Source organism: Mya arenaria, chromosome 6 (assembly GCF_026914265.1).
Source record: "Mya arenaria isolate MELC-2E11 chromosome 6, ASM2691426v1".
In the NCBI taxonomy this organism is placed as follows: Eukaryota; Metazoa; Mollusca; class Bivalvia; order Myida; family Myidae; genus Mya; species Mya arenaria.
Genome location: NC_069127.1, coordinates 52689307 through 52712213, shown reverse-complemented (window position 1 = coordinate 52712213; position 22907 = coordinate 52689307). Strand labels below are relative to the sequence as shown.

At 35.5% G+C, this 22907-nt stretch overlaps 3 protein-coding genes and 1 long non-coding RNA gene across 5 annotated transcripts; 2 read left to right on the top strand and 2 right to left on the bottom strand.

Annotated features, from left to right (window-relative positions):
* Positions 1 to 830: 830 nt before the first annotated feature.
* On the bottom strand, positions 831 to 6194 carry LOC128238622 (uncharacterized). 2 transcript variants are annotated; one of them, XM_052954734.1, is made up of 4 exons: positions 6029 to 6194; positions 3606 to 4521; positions 3110 to 3361; positions 831 to 1971 (listed from the first exon to the last, which is right to left on the bottom strand). In XM_052954734.1, exons 2-4 carry the CDS (start codon positions 4498 to 4500, stop codon positions 1139 to 1141), a joined length of 1980 nt encoding a protein of 659 aa, XP_052810694.1. In that variant the 5' UTR covers positions 4501 to 4521; positions 6029 to 6194; the 3' UTR covers positions 831 to 1138. The 2 variants fall into 2 exon arrangements, with proteins under 2 accessions (XP_052810694.1, XP_052810695.1); XM_052954735.1 differs by lacking the exon at positions 6029 to 6194 and adding an exon at positions 4675 to 4810.
* On the top strand, positions 5013 to 13924 carry LOC128238623 (uncharacterized). The gene is made up of 4 exons (XR_008261744.1): positions 5013 to 5432; positions 11512 to 11672; positions 12609 to 12762; positions 13188 to 13924. It is a non-coding gene; the product is annotated as an uncharacterized LOC128238623 (long non-coding RNA).
* Positions 13925 to 14432: 508 nt separating this feature from the next.
* Positions 14433 to 16065, top strand: LOC128236609 (uncharacterized). Its single transcript, XM_052951587.1, has 3 exons — positions 14433 to 14637; positions 14745 to 14946; positions 15136 to 16065. Exons 1-3 carry the CDS (start codon positions 14559 to 14561, stop codon positions 15383 to 15385), a joined length of 531 nt encoding a protein of 176 aa, XP_052807547.1. The 5' UTR covers positions 14433 to 14558; the 3' UTR covers positions 15386 to 16065.
* A 194-nt stretch (positions 16066 to 16259) lies between these two features.
* On the bottom strand, positions 16260 to 22219 carry LOC128237888 (uncharacterized). Its single transcript, XM_052953468.1, has 4 exons — positions 22106 to 22219; positions 21325 to 21862; positions 20872 to 21123; positions 16260 to 19174 (listed from the first exon to the last, which is right to left on the bottom strand). Exons 1-4 carry the CDS (start codon positions 22217 to 22219, stop codon positions 18336 to 18338), a joined length of 1743 nt encoding a protein of 580 aa, XP_052809428.1. The 3' UTR covers positions 16260 to 18335.
* Between the last annotated feature and the right edge of the window lie 688 nt (positions 22220 to 22907).

The following is a 22907-nucleotide window of genomic DNA, read 5'->3' as shown; positions in this document are numbered from 1 at the left end:
TGTTTTAACTATGGGTGTATCCAGGTTTTGGCGCTAGAGTGGCATAAGAAAAGGGGATACAACTTTAGATATGCGTCCCCTGGCTTATAAGTGCATCCTCGGCACCCCAGCATATCATAACCTATCATGATACCCTGGGAAAAACAGCTGTAAAAATCTCGTACTCATGAATAATTATTAAGGTGAAATCCAGCCACTTGATTGGTCGTACGAGACACACCTCATGCGGTGCGGAAATGGCTGAGAAGTTACGGATGTAAATGTAATATCGGTTCAAAATAATCTAATGAGATCACGGCTTACACATCATTTTAGGTAAGATATTGTTTAATATGCCGATAGCTCTTCACAAAGGAGATTAACCGTCTCCGTGGCCTAGTGGTTGAGGCATACGCCTACGGAGCGGGAGGTCGTGGGTTCGATCCCTGGCCGCGTCATACCAAAAGACGTTAAAAGTTGGTACAAGTAGCTACCTTGCCTGGCACTCAGTTTTTAAAGGGCTCGGAAAAGTGGTGTTCTCAGTAATGGTTCAATACAAGAAAGTTGTATCCCGTGTATCGGTGCTTTACACCGACCACCTTAAAGAACCAAGAGGTCTTTTTGCAAAGAGCTAGGGTATCGCACCCGGATATCTTGTATCTCACTCTGATTTCCAATGTCTGGATTTGACTGCAAATTGCTGTCACTTCTATCTTATGTCACTTATGGCATTTAAACACAATTTAAGTCGTTATGGCGTCACGGCGGGGTCAAGCCATGATACAGCCAATGTGCGCGGGTAGACCTTGATAAACTCAAATAAACAAACAAACACAAAGGAGATTCTTTCCTATAATAATAATAATAATAATGATAATAATAATAATAATAATAATAATAATAATAATAATAATAATAATAATAATAATAATAATAATAATAATAATAATAAAAATAAGTTTAATAATAAATAATAATAATAAATAATAATAATAGTATAAGTAGTGATAATATCTCTTAACAGCATACTATTATAATGTTCACAACAATCACAGGAAACATACATATGTATATAAAGGAACAAACATTCTGTAGTTCTGTTGAAATGTAAGTGCATAGTTGTTAACTTGGCCCTGTTGCTTATTCAAAGAAAATATGTCTACTTCAATTTTGATGTTGTATCATACACCTTAACATAATTGTCGGCATCCCCAAGTGTCCAGAGGGCAACATACATCTTGTTCTGCTGCTCACTGTAGCAGACACAGCATGGCGCCTCTATCCCTTCCTCCAGTAGCTGGGTCATCTTGCCACTGGGCAGGTCCAGGCACATTATATTGTTTCTAGTCCAACCACATATGATCAGCTGGTTTCCCACTGCAGTGATAGCTGTTGGTACACCTAGAGCGGGGTGCTTGAATGTTTCGAGAATGTTCAAGTTCATGTCCAGCTTAGTGATTTCGAACTTCGTTAAGTCGGACACATATATGGCTGCCGTCTGATCGTCACCGACTATTTTCAAGTACCAAGGGGTTTTAAACGACATATTTGACATTTTTTTCAACACTTTCCCTTCCATATCAATCTTCTGAACCTTTCCGCTCTCGAATGAAATAATTAAGTTACCGTTGTGGTAACCAACACCGCAACAACCATTATCCACCTTGATGTTCTTTCCGAGGATGAGTTTCCCCCGAGTCTCCAAGAACTGAATACTATGAGTAACACTAACAGTCACCATGTCCCCAGTGATGTGACACATGCCCCATGGGCAGCCTTGCACATCGACCTCGGTCATTAGACTGCTGGTCTTGAGGTCTACGAGTTTCAATGTTCCTTTTGAACCGTCACTCAGTAACAGTCTGTCCCCAGACAGGAGGAGAATGTCCCTCATCCAGCAGTTCTCAGTGTCAGATCTAGGCTTGACTAGGATGTCTGGGGCTGTGGTAAACTTCAGACTGGTCAGGTCATTGCTGACTGTGTTCTGTGTTTCTGGAAATAAAACGAAAGACTATGTAACCAAACACCACATCAAGGTTAACACTTTGAAAAGTAGGTGTACTTTTGTTACCATGTTACAAGGGTGATCTTATATATAAATATAAAACATATATATGTATAATGGTATTAATAGAATCGTATTGAAATGTCAATTTAAAAACAATATCAAAGGACTGAATGGCCATATTTATGTGTCCAAAATATGTGAAAATCACCTTTGCCTTGTTACGTATACTAAGAAATCTTATTCTTGTATGACTTTTTCAATGTTATTGATCAATTTATATAGTGAAGGTAACATAATGAAACCATTCGGAACGAACCATTTCAATGTTATTGATTAATTTATTATGTGAAAGCAACATACTGACACAATTCGGGGTAATATTTTGAAATACCTTTTAAATGATGATAGTAATCATGATAGGGTATGCTATTTTAGTTTTGTGGGGTTATATTACTTTGAGTCGCTTGTGTAGAGACCATACTGCACGTTACCATAGTACTGTAAATGTGAAGTTATACTATACAACAGATCACCCAACTAACATTGTAATTGTTTAATTACATACAGTTTTATAAATGATATTTAAATATGTATTAAATTAATATTGAGGTAGTATATTTGCATACGTAAATTAGATTACCTTTGTTCGTTAAATAATGCTATATTTTAAGCCTGGCTTTTATCACGGTTTAGGCTAAGGTTCACCCCGATTGATCGTATCTGTCTTAATCTAGGTCCTTTGTTCTGAGACAAGGGCATGTTTCATACGAGTAATGGCGATTGCCCCATGACGCAGTTCCTGATACCAGCGTGTTTGGTACGACAACTGGTAAGATTCTATACACATTAAATAAGGTAATTTGCCTTTTCCCTATTGATTCACATACGAAGCAGAATAGACATGTTAGGATTATTATAAAAAAAGGCCAAATGACCAGGTCGTTTTTACCTATTTAGACACTATTAAGATGAGGGGCAACCCTATTTTCAGAGTGGTATGAACTTGTTATCATTTAAGTGAATTTGAAGTACTGATTTCTACGGAAACAAATATTTTACATTGAAGACAATACAGTCTGTAGTAAAATGTCAATGTAAAGTATACATTTAGAAAGTATTTACCTTGCTTTGGTTTTGCAGATGTTGTCGTTCCACTAGGATTCAAAGGTGGTTCTGGTACTGTATTAGCCGATAACATCTTGGTTGATTGGGTAGCCTTGATGTCGCCAATGGCTTGTATGTTGGTAGTAGTATCAGATGTATTGGTATTCTGGTCCCTTACTGCTTGAACGTTGGAAGTAGGATCAGATGTTGTAGTATTCTTCTCGCCTTCATTTTGAGTCCCGGACCTTTTCGAATGCTCACATCTCGGGTCTATGGTTCATAAACATTTAACTACTTATGTGCATTGTATTAATTGGATATTTTAAATTCTTATTTTATATAATTATATTTTTTTATTATCAATTTGCCTCTTTATTCAAAAGCATGCCATTTAAAGTAGTTCAACAGTTTTAAAAATAACAAGGGATTGTAAAATGTGAAACACATTTGGGATGAAATGCAAATATCTTGAGAAATCTTTTATGCATAGTTTTTTGGCAACTTAAATAAATACCTTGACTTTCTGAAGTACTAATCTTTTCCAAAGTGCCAAGGCCAGTCCTGGAGCCCAGCAAACTCTCAGTGGCGGGGTCACTCCTAATCTGATACTGTTGTATCGTATTCTTTTTCTTAACCTCAACAAGACTTAATTTCAGTCCCTCCAGCAGGTTCTTGGATATATGGGCATCAATAAACAACTGGCTAGTGTTATTCTCTCGGGCTGCTAGTTTTGCTTTAATTTCACCGACCTGGGTCTTAAGGTTGTCACATTTTGGTTTCAGTGAGTTAAGGAGTATATCATCCATGTTTTTCATCTCGGCAATGGTTTTAATGAGTGCTTGTTCACGTTCATCAAAGTACTTGTTGATCTGATCTCGATAACTCCTTATCTTAGCAATCTCATGTTGTCCAAGTTCTTTTACGAGCTTAGTGTTTTCTTTAACATCAGATGCACAGGCATCAATGTCTTTCAATAACTGCACAATAACCTGTTTGATGGTGTTATAACCCTGGCCCTCTTTGAAGGCTTTAGCTATTTCAGAAATAATCTGCTGTTTACAAGATTGATGATCAAGAACTACACAATGTCCACAGTTAAGTGTCTGATGGGTCGGACAGAAGTATTTGATACATTCCTCAGGGTGGATGTCACAAGGTTGCGTGCTATCTTCTTTGGTTGTAGAATCTCCCATGGTAGAAGGCATGCTTCTCTTGTCTAGTAGTGTATGGGACTTGGATATTCTTTGTTTCTTGTGGACGCTTGTACAGGTGGAGCACATGAACTCCTTGCAAACAGTGCAGTAGGCCTCGGCTGGGATAGTTTCCCCATCTTGTGAGCAAGGCTGGCAGTAGGTCACGTCCAAGGCAGCGGCATCTACCTGGAGTTTCTTGCCCGGGACTTGATCCATTGGCTACCTCAGTTAGCTCAACTGTGAAAATATGTTCTGTATTCATACCAGATCAAATATAATCATATAGCTTAACAAAATTAGCGATTAGATAAAACAAACATGTTGACCAGTGAGTGTAAACATTTCCAGGTATTTGCCTGACTCTGAATTGGTTGTAGGTAAGAAACCTACCTGATGAACTTTCTCACGGTCTCTCCTAAATCACACAGGTAAATTTATCCAAGACGGTTTCACATCTGCTGTCAACTGTGAGCATACATTAATCAGTATAAAGTTAGATATAAAATTATGAGTACATTCATGATTGAGAATCCCTTACCACGATGAAGCTTAAATAAAGAATGGGCAACATGTAACTTACGAATTGGTTAACAAAAAATAGAAATAAAAATACCTTGCGGATTCAATGTCTTTATCGTAACAGGACGTGAAAGATGATACTCCCACTTATTCTTTACTAACCGATATTGTACTGAAATCTAATGTGTACCTAGCGGTATAAAAGGGAGATATTTGGTTTGATTGCCATCGGGCCTGATCAACACTTAAACATTATAGATACTTTCATGGCATTTTCACAAACATGGCATTCTTTTTTTCTTAAAGAAGATGAAAGGTATTATTTTGAGCTTTTTATTGCATGAAATGAATATGTTAATTGCATCTTTTTATGTTTAAGTAGATAGGTTAAAACAGTTAGTGTTATACATCTGTATGAATTTACAATGAATATATATATTAGTTTTTTATTGTAAGTTTAGAATTTCATTGCCAAAATTTAGGGTTGGTAGCTCAGGTGTTCTTGGTGTTTTGTTTTGTTTGTGGTCCGGGGAGTTAGGCTGTGTCATACAAGCATTTCCTGTGATAAAACAATCCGGTAACTGTGCAAGAAACGTCCGCATTTTTCCCGAAAGGACAACAAAACGACGGTAAGCTAACAAATATCTACCGGCAATCAAATCAAGTGTCAGGTGCAAATAGTATATTTTGGTAAATTTAAGATAACTCCATGGGTCTGTAAAAACTGTACATACAATGTTAACTTATCAGTCACTTTGGTAAATGGGCTTGCTTTATGGATATTGAGGTATGATACATACAGATAACGATCAACCTATGTTAAATGTGAAAGAAGATTTCTGTTTAGTAAAAATATGTGACACATTCAGCTAAAAGTGAATCTTTAGAGTTGAATTAAAGACGTATTTTCTTTTCTTGCGATGTTTCTTGCTTTACATAACTTTGAGAAGAAATGAAAATTTTATCTCATTCAGTTATATTCACATCATATTTGTACAGCATATCACTTGATTTAATGAGTATGTTCGTATAGCTTGAATACCTCATTTGAGACAACGTTAAAATGTTAAATTGAGAAACCATATCTCAAAATCAATATATATTCAGTACGTCTCCAGGTAAACAATTGAACCAGGAAGTAAAACGTGATTCACCTACAAAATTTGTACGACTACAAAATATATACCGAGAGGTTTACAAACAGATACTTGTTTAAAGATCATACCTTTATGAACTTGTTTGAATCCACAGTTGTTTGAAAGAGGAAACACTCAAAGTAACTTCACCAACATACCGCAGTTTAAGGAAATACACAAAACAATTCTGCCTTGTGAAACACTAAACACGCAACCAGTTAAAAGTCTAACTATAGAACACTAACATTCGGAACAACTCTAATGGCTAATGCTAATTTGCATTGATTATAAGGACGGTTTTAAATTTCAGAAATCTTCGTATTTATCTACGCTGTTATAAGATCGCGTGTACATTTCAATTTAGCAGTTAAACTTAATGACTCTACTCTTGGGATCTAAATTGCAATAATCCACGTCACTGGCCGTCAATTTAAACTTCATAATAATATGCGCTATTGTTTACTTAATAAGATTTACTTGTACTGATGTATATCCATACATCCGATGTTTATTAAGATGAAAAATCGCCTGGGTGTTCCGAATGATTGATTTATTATTTTGAAATAAATTTAAATTTTAAGAGGAGTTTGACGACATCGGGGGCCCTTCTTTAAACGCGCGTCATCAGTTTCACGCGACCGTGAGTCACCCGGAAACGTCACATAAACGGCACGTCAAAAAACGTTATTGTAAAACGAACTAATAGACGTCCAGACGTTCAATTGACTTTAAGTACCCAAGCCTCTTAATTAAAAACGATAGTCATCAAACTGACGAATATGACGCTATTGTCGCTACTCGAGAATGACGGTTATTTTTAAAAGAATAAATCAACGTCAGTTTAGACCGACGATGAGTACCGACGCCACTTTAAAAAGACGTAGTAGTGTAAAAAGAAGAATTCCGCGACCCTATTTGGAAGTTAAGCGCGCTTAGCGGCCATATTGAACGGTTTCCAGCCCTTTAGCGTCCATTTTGACGGTTTCCAAGGGTATAGCGCGCTTAAGCGTCCAGTTTGACGGGTTCCAGCGGATTAGCGCGCCATTTTTGACGAGTTTTCATTGATTGACAGTATTCATTTCAATGGAAGGATATGACACCCTATAAACAATGACCTATTGTTTTTGATAACACGCATTCGTATAAGTAGTTGAAAATGTAATCCATTATTTGAAATCCAAGACAAAGGGTCATTGTTCATAGGGTATCATTTCAACAGAAGGGATTGTTTGAAGGGGAAATATTGACAATCATCGTAGAATAATCTATATCAAAGGAGTAATTTGTCCGTGTTAAAAATGGACTATAAAATTAAGAGGCCAATACACTGTTTCTTATCATGTGGGCAAAAAGGATAACTGGTGTATTGAAAACGGGCCCAGATCTCTAGTATTGATAATTAAGTCCATAATTTTGTACTAATTTTTTGTAGTAATTCCATTTCGATCATTTCGTGTTTTGTTTTGTTTTTGAGTGTAAAACTTCGTGGAAAACAGAAAAAAGGATAAAGGAAGTTGGGTGCACTACACAGTTGTTAACAATATTGTTGCAAATATCGCATTGTTTGGCTATAAATTAAAATACCCTCTCATTTTTTACTACATGTTTTTATATGTCTTGATTTGTATAACACTTTTTGCTAATTTTATTATTTTGGGGGAACTTTATATTTCGTTTCCTTTAAATTCAACCAAACACGAAGGTAAAACTTCAGTATGCGCTTTATGGCTAACGAAAAACAATCCAAATCTGTAGGGGAGGCATTCGATGTTTAAAATGTTAATACCTACAAACCCTTTCTTAGATGAATGCAAATACTTTAATGTTGAATGAAATGAACGAATGTCATATCTTTGTAAGGCGTATGATACTTCGAAAATGAAGTATTTAATATCGGTAAAATGTATGTGAACCGATGAAATGGTTGGCGTCAAGGACGCTGCCGCTGTTCAAACAGGCACATGTACGCAGCGTTAGATAGTCCTAGAATACTTATTTCAGTATTTATATTGGATTCATCCAGAGAAAGTTTGCAAATAATAAGCTTATTTTCAAAAATAGAATTGCGGTTCATCTGAATATAAAAACATCTGATCAGTGATCGGATGATCGTGAAGTCCTCGAATATCAGTGCACTGTACGACTTAGTTCATATACGGATGAAGCGCAATACTAATTTGTCCCTTAATCATTGCACATAGCAATGTTTGTCAGTATTAGCATCAGCAGTTCCAAGCTAGATTTCTTGAACCTTGATTCTAATGGAAAATAATCCTGGTTGTCCTGGAGTAATGATTTAGCCTTTCAACAATTCAAGACATTTAAGGTCATCATTTTCCTACTCATCAGATTACGAATCATTTGAATACTGATGCACATGCTGTAATAGTTATTATATTCAAAAGGCTCTAGACTTTTCTAGAAGCATCGACGATCAAGAGTTACCATATAGGTCGTTATTTCGAGCCCGACAATGGAAATGCTATGATTAACTCTCAACAGATAACACCGTGTTGGGTTCTTCGCAGGTAATGGGCTCGATAGTGATTGTCACTGTAGGTTTTATTGTGTTTTCAATAGTTATGTTTCAGCACTTCTTACCGTCCAGCAAAATTAAATTAGAATAAACCAAAAGTGTATGCTCTGTCTACAGACAGGTCATACAAAGGGAGTAGTAACGGTCGCCTGTAGGGTCTCGTCAACGAAGCGATCAACCTGACTGGATTCAAGTACAACGCATTATATGACACATTCTGCTAAGGGTTGGTCCACCGAGAATACCTTTTCTCAGGAATCCATTTTAACGGATGTTCCACCGATATCTCTAAAATACTATTCATTTCCAGATAATTTTACTTGTGATTTCATTCATTTATATCAGGAACTGAGCTATCCTGTCAAAATTGTTAAAAGACCAACATGTTGCACCTGTTATAGAGACTAGTGAAGATCATATTGTAAAAAGATACTTAGCAACTTTGTGTATGCATTCAGCAAACTTTCACACAATATAAAACATATGGAACAGTGTTATGTGGTGTATCTGACTGAAATATGGTTTATAATGTAGCTCAAGGTATAAAGCATCTGTTTTTTTTTTTAATTCGAAAACAACATCAAAGATGTGTTAACATACGAAATTTCATGAACAGATTTTCGAACGAAAGTAATCGATATCAACAGCATCAATGGAAAACAAACCTCAACATTGTTTTTATTTGTTACTCAGGATTCAGTTAAATTTACACATATTTGTATGAAATAACGAACATTTGATACTAACACGACCATTGACAGGTATTGAAACTAGCCCCTTTTGTAGGTACTATCAGAGAAGCTTTGGAATGAGGTGCTGTGTAGTATTGATTTGTTGTGTTATATCAACTGTTTACTTTTAAAGCCGTTTATTGCTCATAGGGTAAAAGTAGTCTTATAGCGAAGATGTCCCTCTCATATTCAATATGTCTCGAGGTGAAGCCCCACCATTTTAACGTTTTTTGACCTCTTTAAAAAGACACCTGTCCTGACTTTTGCCCAGGTAACGGAGTTGATAGAGAAATAAGTATCAACTTATAGCTGTCTTTACAATCGAGCTAATAATTATTTAAGTTTTAGTTTTTTACTTATTCAAGTAAATGCTTATACATCTGGGTCTCGTTACCGGAGAAAAATAGAGGCAGCAAACAGAAGACGCCGGTGATCCGTAAGGAATATAATCAACCGTGGAATCACACGTCAATGTTTGGTGACGTAGAATAAATGGGATCACGGAAACATAGTCAAGAGTTAATGATCTTGGACTATGAGAAACTCTCGAGTCATGATTCTCTTTGTGGGGCTCGGTTAACTCTCTGAACACGCATGACTGCAGGTTTGGGTGGTTGTTTTGGCAAGATATTGAAATAACGTGATATATGTGTTTCATCAACATTAACTCATTGAATTGTGCAGTTAGTTTACAAAATCAAATTACACAATAATCATTGCTTTCTATCGCATGGTGATACAGATACTTGAAAAAAAAGAAGTTCTTAAGAAGGTACCCCTGGATGGGATTGTTTCATTGTGTGTTTTTACTTTTTATATTCCCTCATCTTGTGTTCAATATTATCTACGATCGTGTCGTTGTTTATTTTATTCACAGTGGAAATTGTCTTTAATACATTTACGCTGACGTTTAAATTCCCTACCAACACATGGTTCACAAGGTGAGAAACATTTGTATTTAAAATACAATGTTTGAACAATTCGCGAATTGACCACGTAAATATATCTTATCAAACATTCGAGTTGTATCATACATACATTTCAACATAATTGTCGGCATTCCACCCAATGCAGACGGTAAGGTACATTTTGGTCTGCTGCTGACTGTAGCAGACACAGCGTGGCGACACTATCCCTTCCTTATTGTTCATTATCTGGGTCATCTGTCCACTGGGCAGATCCAGGCACAGTATATTGTTACTTTCCAAACCACAGAAGATCAACTGGTTTCGAACTGCAGTAATGCCTGTTGGTGCTATCAGTGCAGGGTCCTGGAATGTCTTGATGATGTTGAGGTTTGTGTCCAGCTTGGTGATCGAATTCTTGACACGGTCTAACACATATATAGCTGCTATTCGACCCTCACCTACGATACAAAAAAAGATAACAAAATAACGTTTAGCATATAATTGTCGATTTGGAAAAAAGCAAAATAGGGTCAGGTGTAAATAAGTTATCTTTGATAGTTTCATTCCATGCGATGTATTTTGCCTCATATATCTTTTTAAGTTTTTTGAATATTTCTCTAACTTAGTTTTAAACATTGTTGAAAAAAAGGATTTTTATTAACACTTAGCTTAGTCGTTTTTTATATAAATTGATTCCTTTTAAGCAGACGCCGTCTTGTATAAAATGTAATTGTATTGTAAGAGTATAACTTTAGAGTCATTTTTGTTTTGTTATTTTGAGATGCAATTGTACAAAAGCATGTATAAGAATTGATACCACAAATATCACAAATAACAAACAAGATTTAAGATTTTAATAGTTATATCTCAAAGCTTTGAGTAAAACGGGGTTCTTGGCGAACAATAATGCATATGACTGTATGATCCCAACATAACTTTTGAAAGCCAAAACAATAAATTGAGTCAGTACAAAAAGTCCCCATTTTGATGAAAGTAAAGATGTACGGGAAGCAACCATTGATTGTGAAATTATATATCTTCAATGCTTGTTTACCCTTCATTAGAATGTATTGAGTTACTACAAGAAAGTACGTATTAGTCTCCCTTTTGAAAATTGTTTTAATATTGAAAATTAATGGTGAAAGGGAGGTAAATCTTAATTAATTTACATGGAATGTTTTCTCTCTTTGGTGTGTTATTGTAAATTATCGAAGAGGTGATAATGTTTTGTAAATATTTACAGTGGTGGCATCAGATCAGTTTTATTTAAAAAAAAATTGTGTTCATTAGTTTATGTTTTGTAGGTTTGTTTTGAATTTATTACGCGTGTTATGTTTAGAAGCAATGCGAAGTAGTTTGTCCTCCTAAATTAGTATATATGTTTCTTCTACTACTAGTACAAGTTAACCGCTAGCGAGCTATCTAGCCGAACCCTATGGGTGACTGTCTGGCACAATGACTGATGAATGAATTCACGATTAACTTTGAGTACTACAAGTTTGATGACCCTCCCCAAGACGGTATCGCCACCAGGAGAGGGTTGCTCGGGGGTTTGCAAGTGAGTATGTTGTTTTGGAGCCATATTTAAAAATCCTCATATTTTTTCCTTTACCCATCGAGATTATTTCTGTAGTTTCGTTGGATTGAACAAGTAATTGGTCATTACACTAAACAGAACCACTGAGACTTTCTAAGGATAATAGTAAGTATTATATCGAGAACAGCCTCTGTGTTCCTTTCATAAGAATCCTAGGAGCGTTTTCGTACCTAGGAGGGACTATAATCAGGGCTTGTATTCATATAACATCTTAGGTCATTTCTTAACTTAAGTCAAATAACTAATGATTTCATATTCAAATTAAAAGAAAAGTATTAGTGCTTTAACATTAAATTGTATATATTAAATCAAATCAATGATAATAAAGTATATCTGATAACTTGAAGTGATAATATCATATGATAGATACTTAACATAAGCCAATGACTAAAATTAGGAATTTCATCATCGTATCATGTAGATGTGTTCGAGACTCAGGCTCAGATGTGATCTTATTTTGATAAACAAAAAGATGTTTATGCTATAGTAAAACATGGCATTTATATTATATTTACAGCAATTTATAGTATATGGATTCCAAAAGCATTGCAAGGCGTAATTTTTAACTTAAGTCAACAACCTTAAGTTTTCATATTCAAAGTTAAAGTAAAGTGTAAGTGTTTTAACATGAAAAGTCATTTATTGGATCAAATGAATAATAATAAAGTCTATCTGATAGCATAAAGCCAGTAACTGTATTATAGGGTGAGATCGATGCAGAGGCTAAAGTGTCTGTCTTGCTCCCAAGAAGATATGGGTTCAAGCCCCACCAGGTTTACCTTTCTTTCACCCTCTCAAAAAAGAAACCATCATTGAATTCTACCCAGAAAATGGACTTTAAAGTGATACATATCAGCGAATAGCTAATTTATTTACAGTTCTTGCTTTTTAATTCAGGTACTTGTTACCAGAAAAATAGAGGCAGCGAACAGAAGACGCCGGTGATCCGTTAGGATTGTAATCCATTCTGAAATCATACATTCACTTTCGATGATAGAGCTACGGGAGCGCAGTCTAGAGTTATCTATCTGGGACCACGAGAAACTCTCGAGTAACGATTTTCTGGGTTTTGCTCGGTTGTGCTGTTTGTAGAGTTTTGTGCTGTTCTATGTTTCTTGTTTGTGATTTTGTGTTCTATGTCTTTGGCGTTTGCCCATTGCCACTAAACCGGGTTTATGTATAAACGTTTTGCTACTGAGCATGTTTCTGTAGCTTTTTGCATCAATATTAATCTTGGATCAGGTATGACATTTGTTTTAAGAGCTCATTTTGGTAAGAAAATGAAGAAATATGATTGTTTGTTATTAATATTTCAGGAAGGTTTTATACATAATCTGAATTGTTGAACAGCAAGTACCTATATTTGTTGACAAAAAACTAAGCCTGTCTACATATTTTTATTTGAAAATATAATATTATGAGGAAAAGTCAGGTTTTATTAAGCCATTCTGATGTTAATTGTCTAACATATTTCAGCCATGAGTCAAGGCAAGCCAGTAGATTGGATGGATGCGCGGGGTGATGTCAATATGACAGGCGATGCTGGACAGACCCAATCTTTGGATAGACGGGGCTCTTATACTCCGTCCGAACATGGATAAACGCAAATACTAAATGAGGAATAAATTTCCAATTTGTCATCGGACAGAGGCTTTTTTGTTTATTTATTTCATTTAAATGTGGATTGATGCAAATACCAAATGGGGAGTGAATACCAAATTGTTTTACTGGTTATTCTTAATCTGAATATAGATATCGTTGATGATTTAGAATAATTATCTTATTGGTGCTGTAAAAACTACAACCCTGTGAATACAAATTGTAAAAACTACAACACTTTCAATACAAAAAGACACACTTTATACTAGAGTGATGTATCTTGGTTTGTATAGAATGTGATCTTTAGTAAAATACCTAATTAGCCAGATATTGATTCATTTATAAATTCTGGATATTATGTTATGGAAAAACAGGCGAGCAGGTGGGCGTTAGGTGGGCGCAAATCCAAAACCTTTCTGTATTCCCGTTGATTTACACATTTTGAATTGGAATGGGCTTTAAAGGGGCTAGACACCAAATTATAGAATTGCAAGATAATTTTGGTCAAAAAACGTACCTAAAATTGTAATCGTTTTGTACAAGGCACATGCATCTTTCGCTGTTTTTGCGCATTTTTTTCCAATTTGAAATTTACTACTTTTGTCTACCATGTAAATCCCAGTAAGTTTAAAATAACGTCAGTATAATTATCTACATTGACAATTCTAGGCTTGTTTTGAAATGCGCTAATAGTATTTTCCGTTTTTTAGACCATCTGGTGTCTAGCCCCTTTAAGCTGCCTTAAATCTTCATAGAAATCCTAAAATTGAATCGCATGTACTTGGAAATCTTTATAAAATCAAAGCTGTTTCTATGGTAATCAAACATGCATTGACCTTTGCATATTAAGGACATTTTGAAACAACATGTGCTTAATTTATTTATGTTTTCTGTAAGATATTGCATAGTTTTTCATAAGTTCATTGTTCTTCATTTTTTTTTAAATTAATGAAAATGAAAACATGCAGTTCTTCCTTTCTTAACACATATTTAGAATGGAAGATCATGTACATGCATGTCCCGGGCGAAACATTCACTATTCATGCTGACAATTGTCCCGGTAATACTTTTCATTGTTAATTTCGGATGAATTTAGTTATTTGGTAAAATAACTTCATGTTATGTAATGTACATTAAAACATAAAATAAACTTATATAATTAAACATCGTATTTCATTCGTGATAAAGAAATATTTTTTCATGAAAATTATGTCATAATGTTTTATTGTTGCAGGGCAAAATAAAAATATGCACGTCATTGGCTACTTCCTATGTCGTGTTATGACCGGGCAGCAGACAGGGATCGAATTATTGATGCAAATACCAGGTACGTTATTTCATATCAAAACCTTAACAACATACATACGAAATTTCGAGTTAAGTTCTCCATTTGCTTTAGTTTAAAAGTCAGGAAATAAATTAAATATTTTGCAGGCCATGCCAGGTGCCATGTGGACAGTGGCTTTGCGACTCTGAAGAAGGCATACAGACGTCATGATACAGAGACGCTTGACGAGCTGGCAGGAGTGGTTGACCGGTCGTCTGTGACAAACGTATCGGTGCGCTACCCGCAGTGGATCTGGAGAGATTGGAAATCGGTCCTATCCAGGCATTTCAAGTCATTTGTAGGAATACGGTAAATATTTGTGTGTTACGTTAATATTGAGATTTAGGTTTATTGTATTGTACAGTTATTTTTAATATATTAAAATATTTTTCTGCGTAGATCCATATTATATAACAGGAATTGCATTTTCGATGGAGACCCGTTTTACCTAATAGCAGACCAAATTATTCAATTACTATTAAGTTAATTCTTTTTCAGGAAATACCAACATTTCAGGTTCACAGCCAGTCTGCCAGGCATCGTGATTGTAAAGGAAAAAAGGGGTGGCGAAGAAACACATGTCAACCTCCTTAAGGACCGCTCCTTCAGGTTTTTAGTGGACACCAGAGCGGAACCGGTTCAAGCGGCTGGTCTAAGCTTGAACAGGAAGGAATATCTCCGTCGGAGTGTCAGCAAACACGTGTCCGAAGAGAAACGGGAACAGTTTTGCGCGGGTTTTGCATCTTAAAAGACGTTCATGTAATATGTAGTGGTCAGATTACTTGAGACACTTGAATATTTATCAATTAAGTTATTCCATCTGTTTTATGATAAAAAATATTCTTGGTTTTTACACTGTTCCATATATTGTTGTGGAGTGATCCATAGTCGTTAAACAATCACTCAGCTTTTGAAGACACGCATTACATGTAAAATATTGATAGAAAATTAACTGCGAAATAATTGTAGGTACACCACATACATGATTATTATATAACGTTCATGTTAAGATGTATGCTTGTACTTTGCTGTCAAATGTAATATTATATTATATTGACAGTCACCGGTGATCTCAATCTTTTGATGTAAATTAACGAATATTGCTTGTAAATCTTGTTTGATTTATTTTAAAATTAAACACTTAAACTGCGCATGCTGTTGGAATACTACACTTTAGTAAAAAAAAAGAACAACTACAGTTGCCTAGCAACCCAAGTGACGTCATACTGACATGTATCGAACTTCAACTGAATGTGCAATTCTTTTACGATAGTAACGGAATGAATGATCAACATTTTAGTTGTTTTTTTCTGCCTTATTAAAAGAAAAGAATCCGAACATCTAACGCCGTAAACGTGACGCTGTAGAACAGAGAACGTTCAGAAAAATGCTATACGGTTGGCTCATTTGAATGCGTTTTTGTGTAAGAAAAAATAGGCGCATATAAATAAAACTCATATGGTTAAGCTCATAAATAATTACTTGTTACAAATATGTAAAAAAAACAATTTCGTAAAAAATGTCATTAAAGCAGGTTTTCTCCTGACGCGAATCATATATATGTCATAAGATAAATAATTGAACAGTATAACGTTATCATACAAAATGTTATCAAAATAATAACCAGATAAAACCATTATTTTTTCTGCTACATTTTATTATTGACATTTTTACGCGGATACTGTTTTAAGCCGCCAGGCCTATACCAAAATAAAATTGCTACATGGCCAATTCATTTCCAGATTCTAGCATAGCGATATCACATTTGGAAAACCTCCAAAATTTACATCGAAAACAACCTCCGATGTATATGGACGGTTTACAATGTCAGAAATCTTTACATTTAACTGCACTGCAAATAGATTGCGTAGTAATTCCAATTAAGCAGTTAATATAAATGACTCTTTGGAATCTTAATTATTCATGCAATTATACACTTCACTGGCAATCATTTTAAACTTAGTAATACAAAATACACGTTAAAATACTACAGCGATTTTGTTTTTATATATTCTCTTTTATTCCACTTTTCACTGTCTTTACTGTTATACGGGCATACATCCGCGGTTGTTTTCAATGAAAAGTGGTTGAGGTGTTCCAAATGAGTGATTTCATTATTTTGAATAAGGGTAATATTACTAAGTGTAAAATGAGTCGAAAAGTACATTTAATTGATTCATTTCTTTTTTCATTTAAATATGTATATATTATAATATAAATACACATCTAATTCAATAGATAGTGTAATTCGTTTTTTTTGTATAATCTGTAAGTAGAGTTTGGATATTTTTAAACAAAGAATGTAAGTCTTTGACCTGAAACCCAGAGATTATTTTGATTATTGCCTTTATACTGTAATTCCAAATATCTTTATCAAAATCACTACCTAAACACTGCTCTCGTTCCATAAGTAATTTACATGTTTGTAACCACCATCTCATTTATACATTTACATTGTATAGCAATCTAATGCATTGTAATCCATTTGAAAGCTGTAGATTATTAAAACTGAACACATATTTTCATATTTGTTTCATCATAAGAAACTATGTTGATCAATACAGGTTATATCCATGCAAACAGTTTCATGAATTATGTAGGAATGTTAAAGTTTAATAAACTGTTATCTGTTGTTTCGTTCGTTTATCAACATGTATGTGCTATTACATATTTGCCAGTTGATTTTCATAATGGTTGTACATATTAGAGCTTTTACTTATTGTACTTACATGTTCTTTCATATTTCAATTTGTATGTTAATAAAGTTTTCTGAAACATTTATTTCGTTCGTTAGTATTTAATATATGTTTTTACTATGGGTGTATCCAGGTTTGGGCGCTAGAGTGGCATAAGAAAAGGGGATACAGCATATCATAGCCTATCATGATACCCTGGGCAAAACAGCTGTAAAAATATCGTACTCATGAATAATTAATAAGGTGAAATCCAGCCACTTGATTGGTCGTACGAGACACACCTCATGGTGTGAGGAAATGGCTGAGAAGTTACGGATGTAGATGTAATATCGGTTTAAAATAATCTAATGAGATCACGGCTTACACATCGTTTTAGGTAAGATATTGTTAAATATGGCGATAGCTCTTCACAAAGGAGATTAACCGTATCCGTGACCAAGTGGTTGTGGCATCCGCCTATGGAGCGGGAGGTCGTGGGTTCGATCCCTGGCCGCGTCAAACCAAAAAAAGTTAAAAGTTGGTACACGTAGCGCCCTTGCCTGGCGCTCAGCATTTAAAGGGCTCGGAAAAGTGGTGTTCTCAATAATGGTTCAAAGTTGTATCCCTTGTATTGGTGCTTTACACCGAGCACCTTAAAGAACCAAGAAGTCTCTTCGCACCCGGATCTCTTGTATCTCATTCTGTTTCATCAAGTCTTCCAATGTCTGGATTTGACTGCGAATTGCTGTCACTTCTATCTCATGTCACTCATGGCATTTAAAAACAATTTAAGTCGTTATGGCGTCACGGCGGGGTCAAGCCATAATGTAGCCAATGGGCTAATAAAAATAATAATAATAGTAAAAGTAGTGATAATATCTCTTAACAACATACTATTATAATGTTCACAACAATCACAGAAACATACATATGTATGTAAACGAACAAACATTCTGTAGTTTTGTTGAAATGTAAGTGCATAGTTGTTAACTTGACCCCGTTGCTAATTCAAAGAAAATATGTCTACTTCAATTTTGGTGTTGTATCATACACCTTAACATAATTGTCGGCATTCCCACTGGTCCAGAAAGCAACATACATCTTGTTCTGCTGCTCACTGTAGCAGACACAGGATGGGGCCGCTATCCCTTCCTCCTTCCCCAGTAGCTGGGTCATCTTGCTACTGGGCAGGTCCAGGCTAATTATATTGTCACTAGCCCAACCACAAATGATCAGCTGGTTTCCCACTACAGTGATAGCTGTTGGTGCACGTAGTGCGAGGTGCTTGAATGTTTCGAGAATGTTCAAGTTAATGTCCAACTTAGTGATTTCGAACTTCGTAAAGTCGGACACATATATGGCTGCTGTCTGATCGTCACCGACTATTTTCAAGTACCAAGGGGTTTTAAACGACATATTTGACATTTTTTTCAACACTTTCCCTTCCATATCAATCTTCTGAAGTTTCCCGCCGTTAAATGAAATAATTAAACTACCGTTGTGGTAACCAACACCACGACAATCATCATCCACCTTGATGTTCTTCCCGAGGATGAGTTTCCCCCGTGTCTCCAAGAACTGAATACTATAAGTAACACTTACAGCCACCATGTCCCCAGGGATGTGACACATGCCCCATGGTCTGCCTGGTACACTGACTTCGGTCATTAGACTGCTTGTCTTGAGGTCTACGATTTTCAATGTTTCATTTGAACTGTCACTCAGTAACAGCCTGTCCCCAGACAGGAGGAGAATGCCGTTCAGCGAGCAGTTCTTAGTGTCAGATGAAGACCCGACTAGGATGTCATAGGTTGATGTGAACTTCAGGCTGGTCAGGTCATTGCTCACTTTGTTCTGTGTTTCTGGGAAAAAACAACAAAAAAAAAAACAACATCAACAATGTAACCATACACCAAATCGAGGTTACCACTTGTTCTTTTGTTACCACGTACAAAGGTGATATCATATGTATACGTATAATGATATAAATATAATTGTATTGAAATGGCATATTACTTTGTAAACAATATAAAAGGAATTAATGACCATACTTATGTGTCCAAGCTATATGACGCTCATCTTTGCCATGTTACATATACTAAGGTATCCTTTTCTTGTATGACTTTTTTGCAATGTTTTTAATTGATTTATATTGTGAAGGAAACATAATGATACAATTCGGAACGAAACATTTTAATTTTGTTCAATAATTTATAATGTAAAAGCAAAATGATGACACAATTCGGGGTAAAATTTTGAAATACCTTTTAAATGATGATATTAATCATGATAGGGTATGCTATATTAGTTGGTTAATGTGTGGAGTTATAGTACTTCGAGTTGCTTGTGTAAAGACCATACTGCACGTTACCATAGTAAATGTGAAGTTATACTATATACAACAGATCACCCAACTAACACAGTATTTCTTTTATTCCATACAATTTCATAAATAGAGGATCTTTATTATATGATTCTATTCATGACTCAAACTCAGTCCAAATCTAGGACAAAGTTTTTCAATACACATTCTCGTGTATTAAACAGAGCGAAGAATTTATATTGAGTGTTTTAGGATACCTCATCAGCAGGAAAGAAAATAATCCGACATAAAAACATTTTATTTACAATAGAAAAGCATAATTCATGTCTCAATTATCAACCGATTTTCAGAGATTTCACTTAAATCAAAAAAGAATACATATTTCAACCCATTTAAATCAAGCAAATCAATAAAAAGAGCAATGTCAGAACTGCGTGACGTCATTAGTAATCGCACGAGTGTGTACATGTTATTTGGCGGTTGAAGTTTGAAACAAACGTAAGTCAGAGTCTAAGTCACTTTCAATGGTGCGAATTCGCTTTGTAGCTGTTCGATTACATAATGGGTTATGGTTATTTTAATGGACTTGCACAATGAATTTTACCTCCGTGAAAACGAGCACCATAAATGTTGCATTTTATAATCATATTAATAGACAAAAACAACCAATAACTAATGATCACTCATGGTTCTCTACAAAGTGGCCTACATGAAATTATCTATTATAGAATGGATTGGTCGTTTTACGCATATTCCATAAGCTAAGCAAAATGTATGAACAATGGACATTGAAAGGCTGAGAGAATGAAAACACATATTTAGATGTCACGCTCATGAGTTTGACAAATCATCTGCGTGGGATTTTATTCTGTACAGGTTTCGTATTTATAATGTGTTTGGCAGTATTTCGCAAAACATATTTTATATGTAAGATCTTCGCACAACACAATATTTGGTCATTCTTTTAATTACTTTTATCTCTATTGAGTCACATCCGAAGCAGTATTAACTTTTAGGATTATTTACAAAAAAGGTCCGATGGTAAGATTGTTGATTCCTTTTTAGACACTAAACAGATGAGGGGCACAAAAACAACCATATTTACCGAGTGGAATGAAAACGTAATTATTTTCGTGCATTTGAAGTACTGTTTGCTACGAAAACAAATATTATACATGGAGACAATACAAAGTGTGGTAAAATATTAGATCTAGGTTATTATTTAAAAAATATTACTTTGTTTTGGTTTTGCAGATTTTTGCGTTCCACTAGGATTCAAAGGTGGTTCTGGAACTGTATTGGCCGAGAACGTCTTGGTTGTTTGGGTAGCCTGGATGTCGACAACGGCTTGTGTGTTGGAAGCAGCATCAGATGTAGTGGTATTCTCGTTCCTAACTGCTTTTACGTTGGAAGCAGGATCAGATGTTGCAGGTATCTTCTCGCCTTCACTTTGTGATGTGGACCTCCTCGAATGCTCACATCTCTGACCTTTGATTTATAAACATTTAACTACTTATATGCAATGTTTCAATCGGATATTTTATATTCTTGTTTAACATTTTAATTTGTATTATTAGTTTTACTCCTTATTCGTAAGTATGTAATTTAAATAAGTAAAACGGTTTTAAAAATACAAAGGAACACTCAAATGTGATTTTAGCATACTGTTTAAGCAACTAAAATAAATACCTAGCTTTTGTGAAGTATCAATCTCTTCGAAAGTGCCTAGGCCTGTCCTGGAACCGAGCAAACTTTCAGTTGCGGGGTCTTTCCTAATCCGATACTGTTGTATCGTATTCTTCTTCTTAATCTCAGCAAGACTTAATTGGAGTCCCTCCAGCAAGCTTTTGGATATATGGGCCTCAATAAATAACAGGCTATTGTTGTTCTCTTGCGCCGCTAGTTTTGCTTTAATTTCATCGACCTGGGTCTTAAGGTTGTCACATTTTGGTTTCAGTGAGTTTAGGAGTTTTTCAGCCATGTTTTTCATCTGAGCAATGGTTTCAAGGAGTGTTTGTTCACGTTCGTCAAAGTATTTGTTAATCTGATCTCGATAATTTCTTATTTTAGCAATCTCGCGTTCTCCAAGGTCTTTTATGAGCTTAGTGTTCGCTTCAACATCAGATGCACACGCATCAATGTCTTTTAGTAGTTTGACAATAACCTGTTTGGTGCCTTCATAACTCTGGCCCTCTTTGAAGGCTTTAGCAATTTCAGAAATTATCTGCTGTTTACAAGATTAATGATCAAGTACTGAACAATGTCCGCAGTTAAGTGCTTGATGGGTCGGACAGAAGTATTTGATACATTCATCAGGGTGAATGTCACAAGGTTTTGTGCTCTCTTCTTTGGTTGTAAAATCTTGCATAGTAGAAGGCATGCTGCTCTTGTCAAGAAGTGTATGGGACTTTGTCATTCTTATTTTCTTGTGGACACTTATGCAGTTAATGCACATAAACTCCTTGCAAACAGTACAGTAGGCCTCGGCTGGGAGGGTTTCCCCATCGTGGGAGCAGGGTTGGCAGTAGGTCGCCTCCAGGGCAGAGGCATCTACCTGGAGTTTCTTGCCCGGGACTTGATCCATTGGATGACTGAATTTGCACCATTGTGAAAGTATTAAGCATACCCTATCATCTCCAGATAAAATACAATTATTAAATATTTTGTAAATATTTTTTTACAAAAAATTAAGCATTTGAGCATGGAGGTACAACCAACATGTTAACCAATAAGTGGAAATATTTGTAAACAAAACTGATTCAATTTATGTATTTTCCTGTATGTTTGGTTTGAGTAACCATTGTAATTGTTGATTGTCATTCAGGAGGTTATTGGTTAGATTTCAGCCGGTATGTGAGTCGTCTTGTGGTATTGGTGACCACCTCTTACACTATTTGGTGTTGGTTCAATACCCATCAGGTTGAGAGCAGTCTAGTGGTATAAGCCTCTCAAAGCCTTTTACATAGCATGAAGGTACTGTTTAAAAATGATCGGAGAGTGAGTCATATCTGCTTTTGGCAGTTTTCACAATCAAGCTTTTTTAAAGTGGAATTACCGGTATCGAAAAGCCGCAAAACTCTTTAATTTTCATAAGTTTATATAAGTATACGAGAGTGGGGAAGGGCGTGGGGTTGGTGCGCCTGAGGTTCATACTATATTGAGTGTGATGGCTGTATATCGTGTGTATGGGTGGGTGGTGAGAGGTGGGGAAGTCGGAGTTGGCGGGAGGATGGGACTCAAACTATACACTTTGTGAGGTGAGTATGCTGTTT

Excerpts from the sequence above, each read along its gene's own strand:
- LOC128236609 (XM_052951587.1), top strand. The coding sequence starts at position 14,559 with ATGCACGTCATTGGCTACTTCCTATGTCGTGTTATGACCGGGCAGCAG. Across the intron at positions 14,638-14,744 it reads ATTATTGATGCAAATACCAG|GCCATGCCAGGTGCCATGTG; the intron begins GTACGTTATTTC and ends AATATTTTGCAG. Across the intron at positions 14,947-15,135 it reads AAGTCATTTGTAGGAATACG|GAAATACCAACATTTCAGGT; the intron begins GTAAATATTTGT and ends ATTCTTTTTCAG.
- LOC128238622 (XM_052954734.1), bottom strand. The coding sequence starts at position 4,500 with ATGGATCAAGTCCCGGGCAAGAAACTCCAGGTAGATGCCGCTGCCTTG. Across the intron at positions 3,362-3,605 it reads TAGTACTTCAGAAAGTCAAG|ACCCGAGATGTGAGCATTCG; the intron begins GTATTTATTTAA and ends TATGAACCATAG. Across the intron at positions 1,972-3,109 it reads ATCTGCAAAACCAAAGCAAG|AAACACAGAACACAGTCAGC; the intron begins GTAAATACTTTC and ends TTTTATTTCCAG.
- LOC128237888 (XM_052953468.1), bottom strand. The coding sequence starts at position 22,219 with ATGGATCAAGTCCCGGGCAAGAAACTCCAGGTAGATGCCTCTGCCCTG. Across the intron at positions 21,124-21,324 it reads TGATACTTCACAAAAGCTAG|GTCAGAGATGTGAGCATTCG; the intron begins GTATTTATTTTA and ends TATAAATCAAAG. Across the intron at positions 19,175-20,871 it reads ATCTGCAAAACCAAAACAAA|AAACACAGAACAAAGTGAGC; the intron begins GTAATATTTTTT and ends GTTTTTTCCCAG.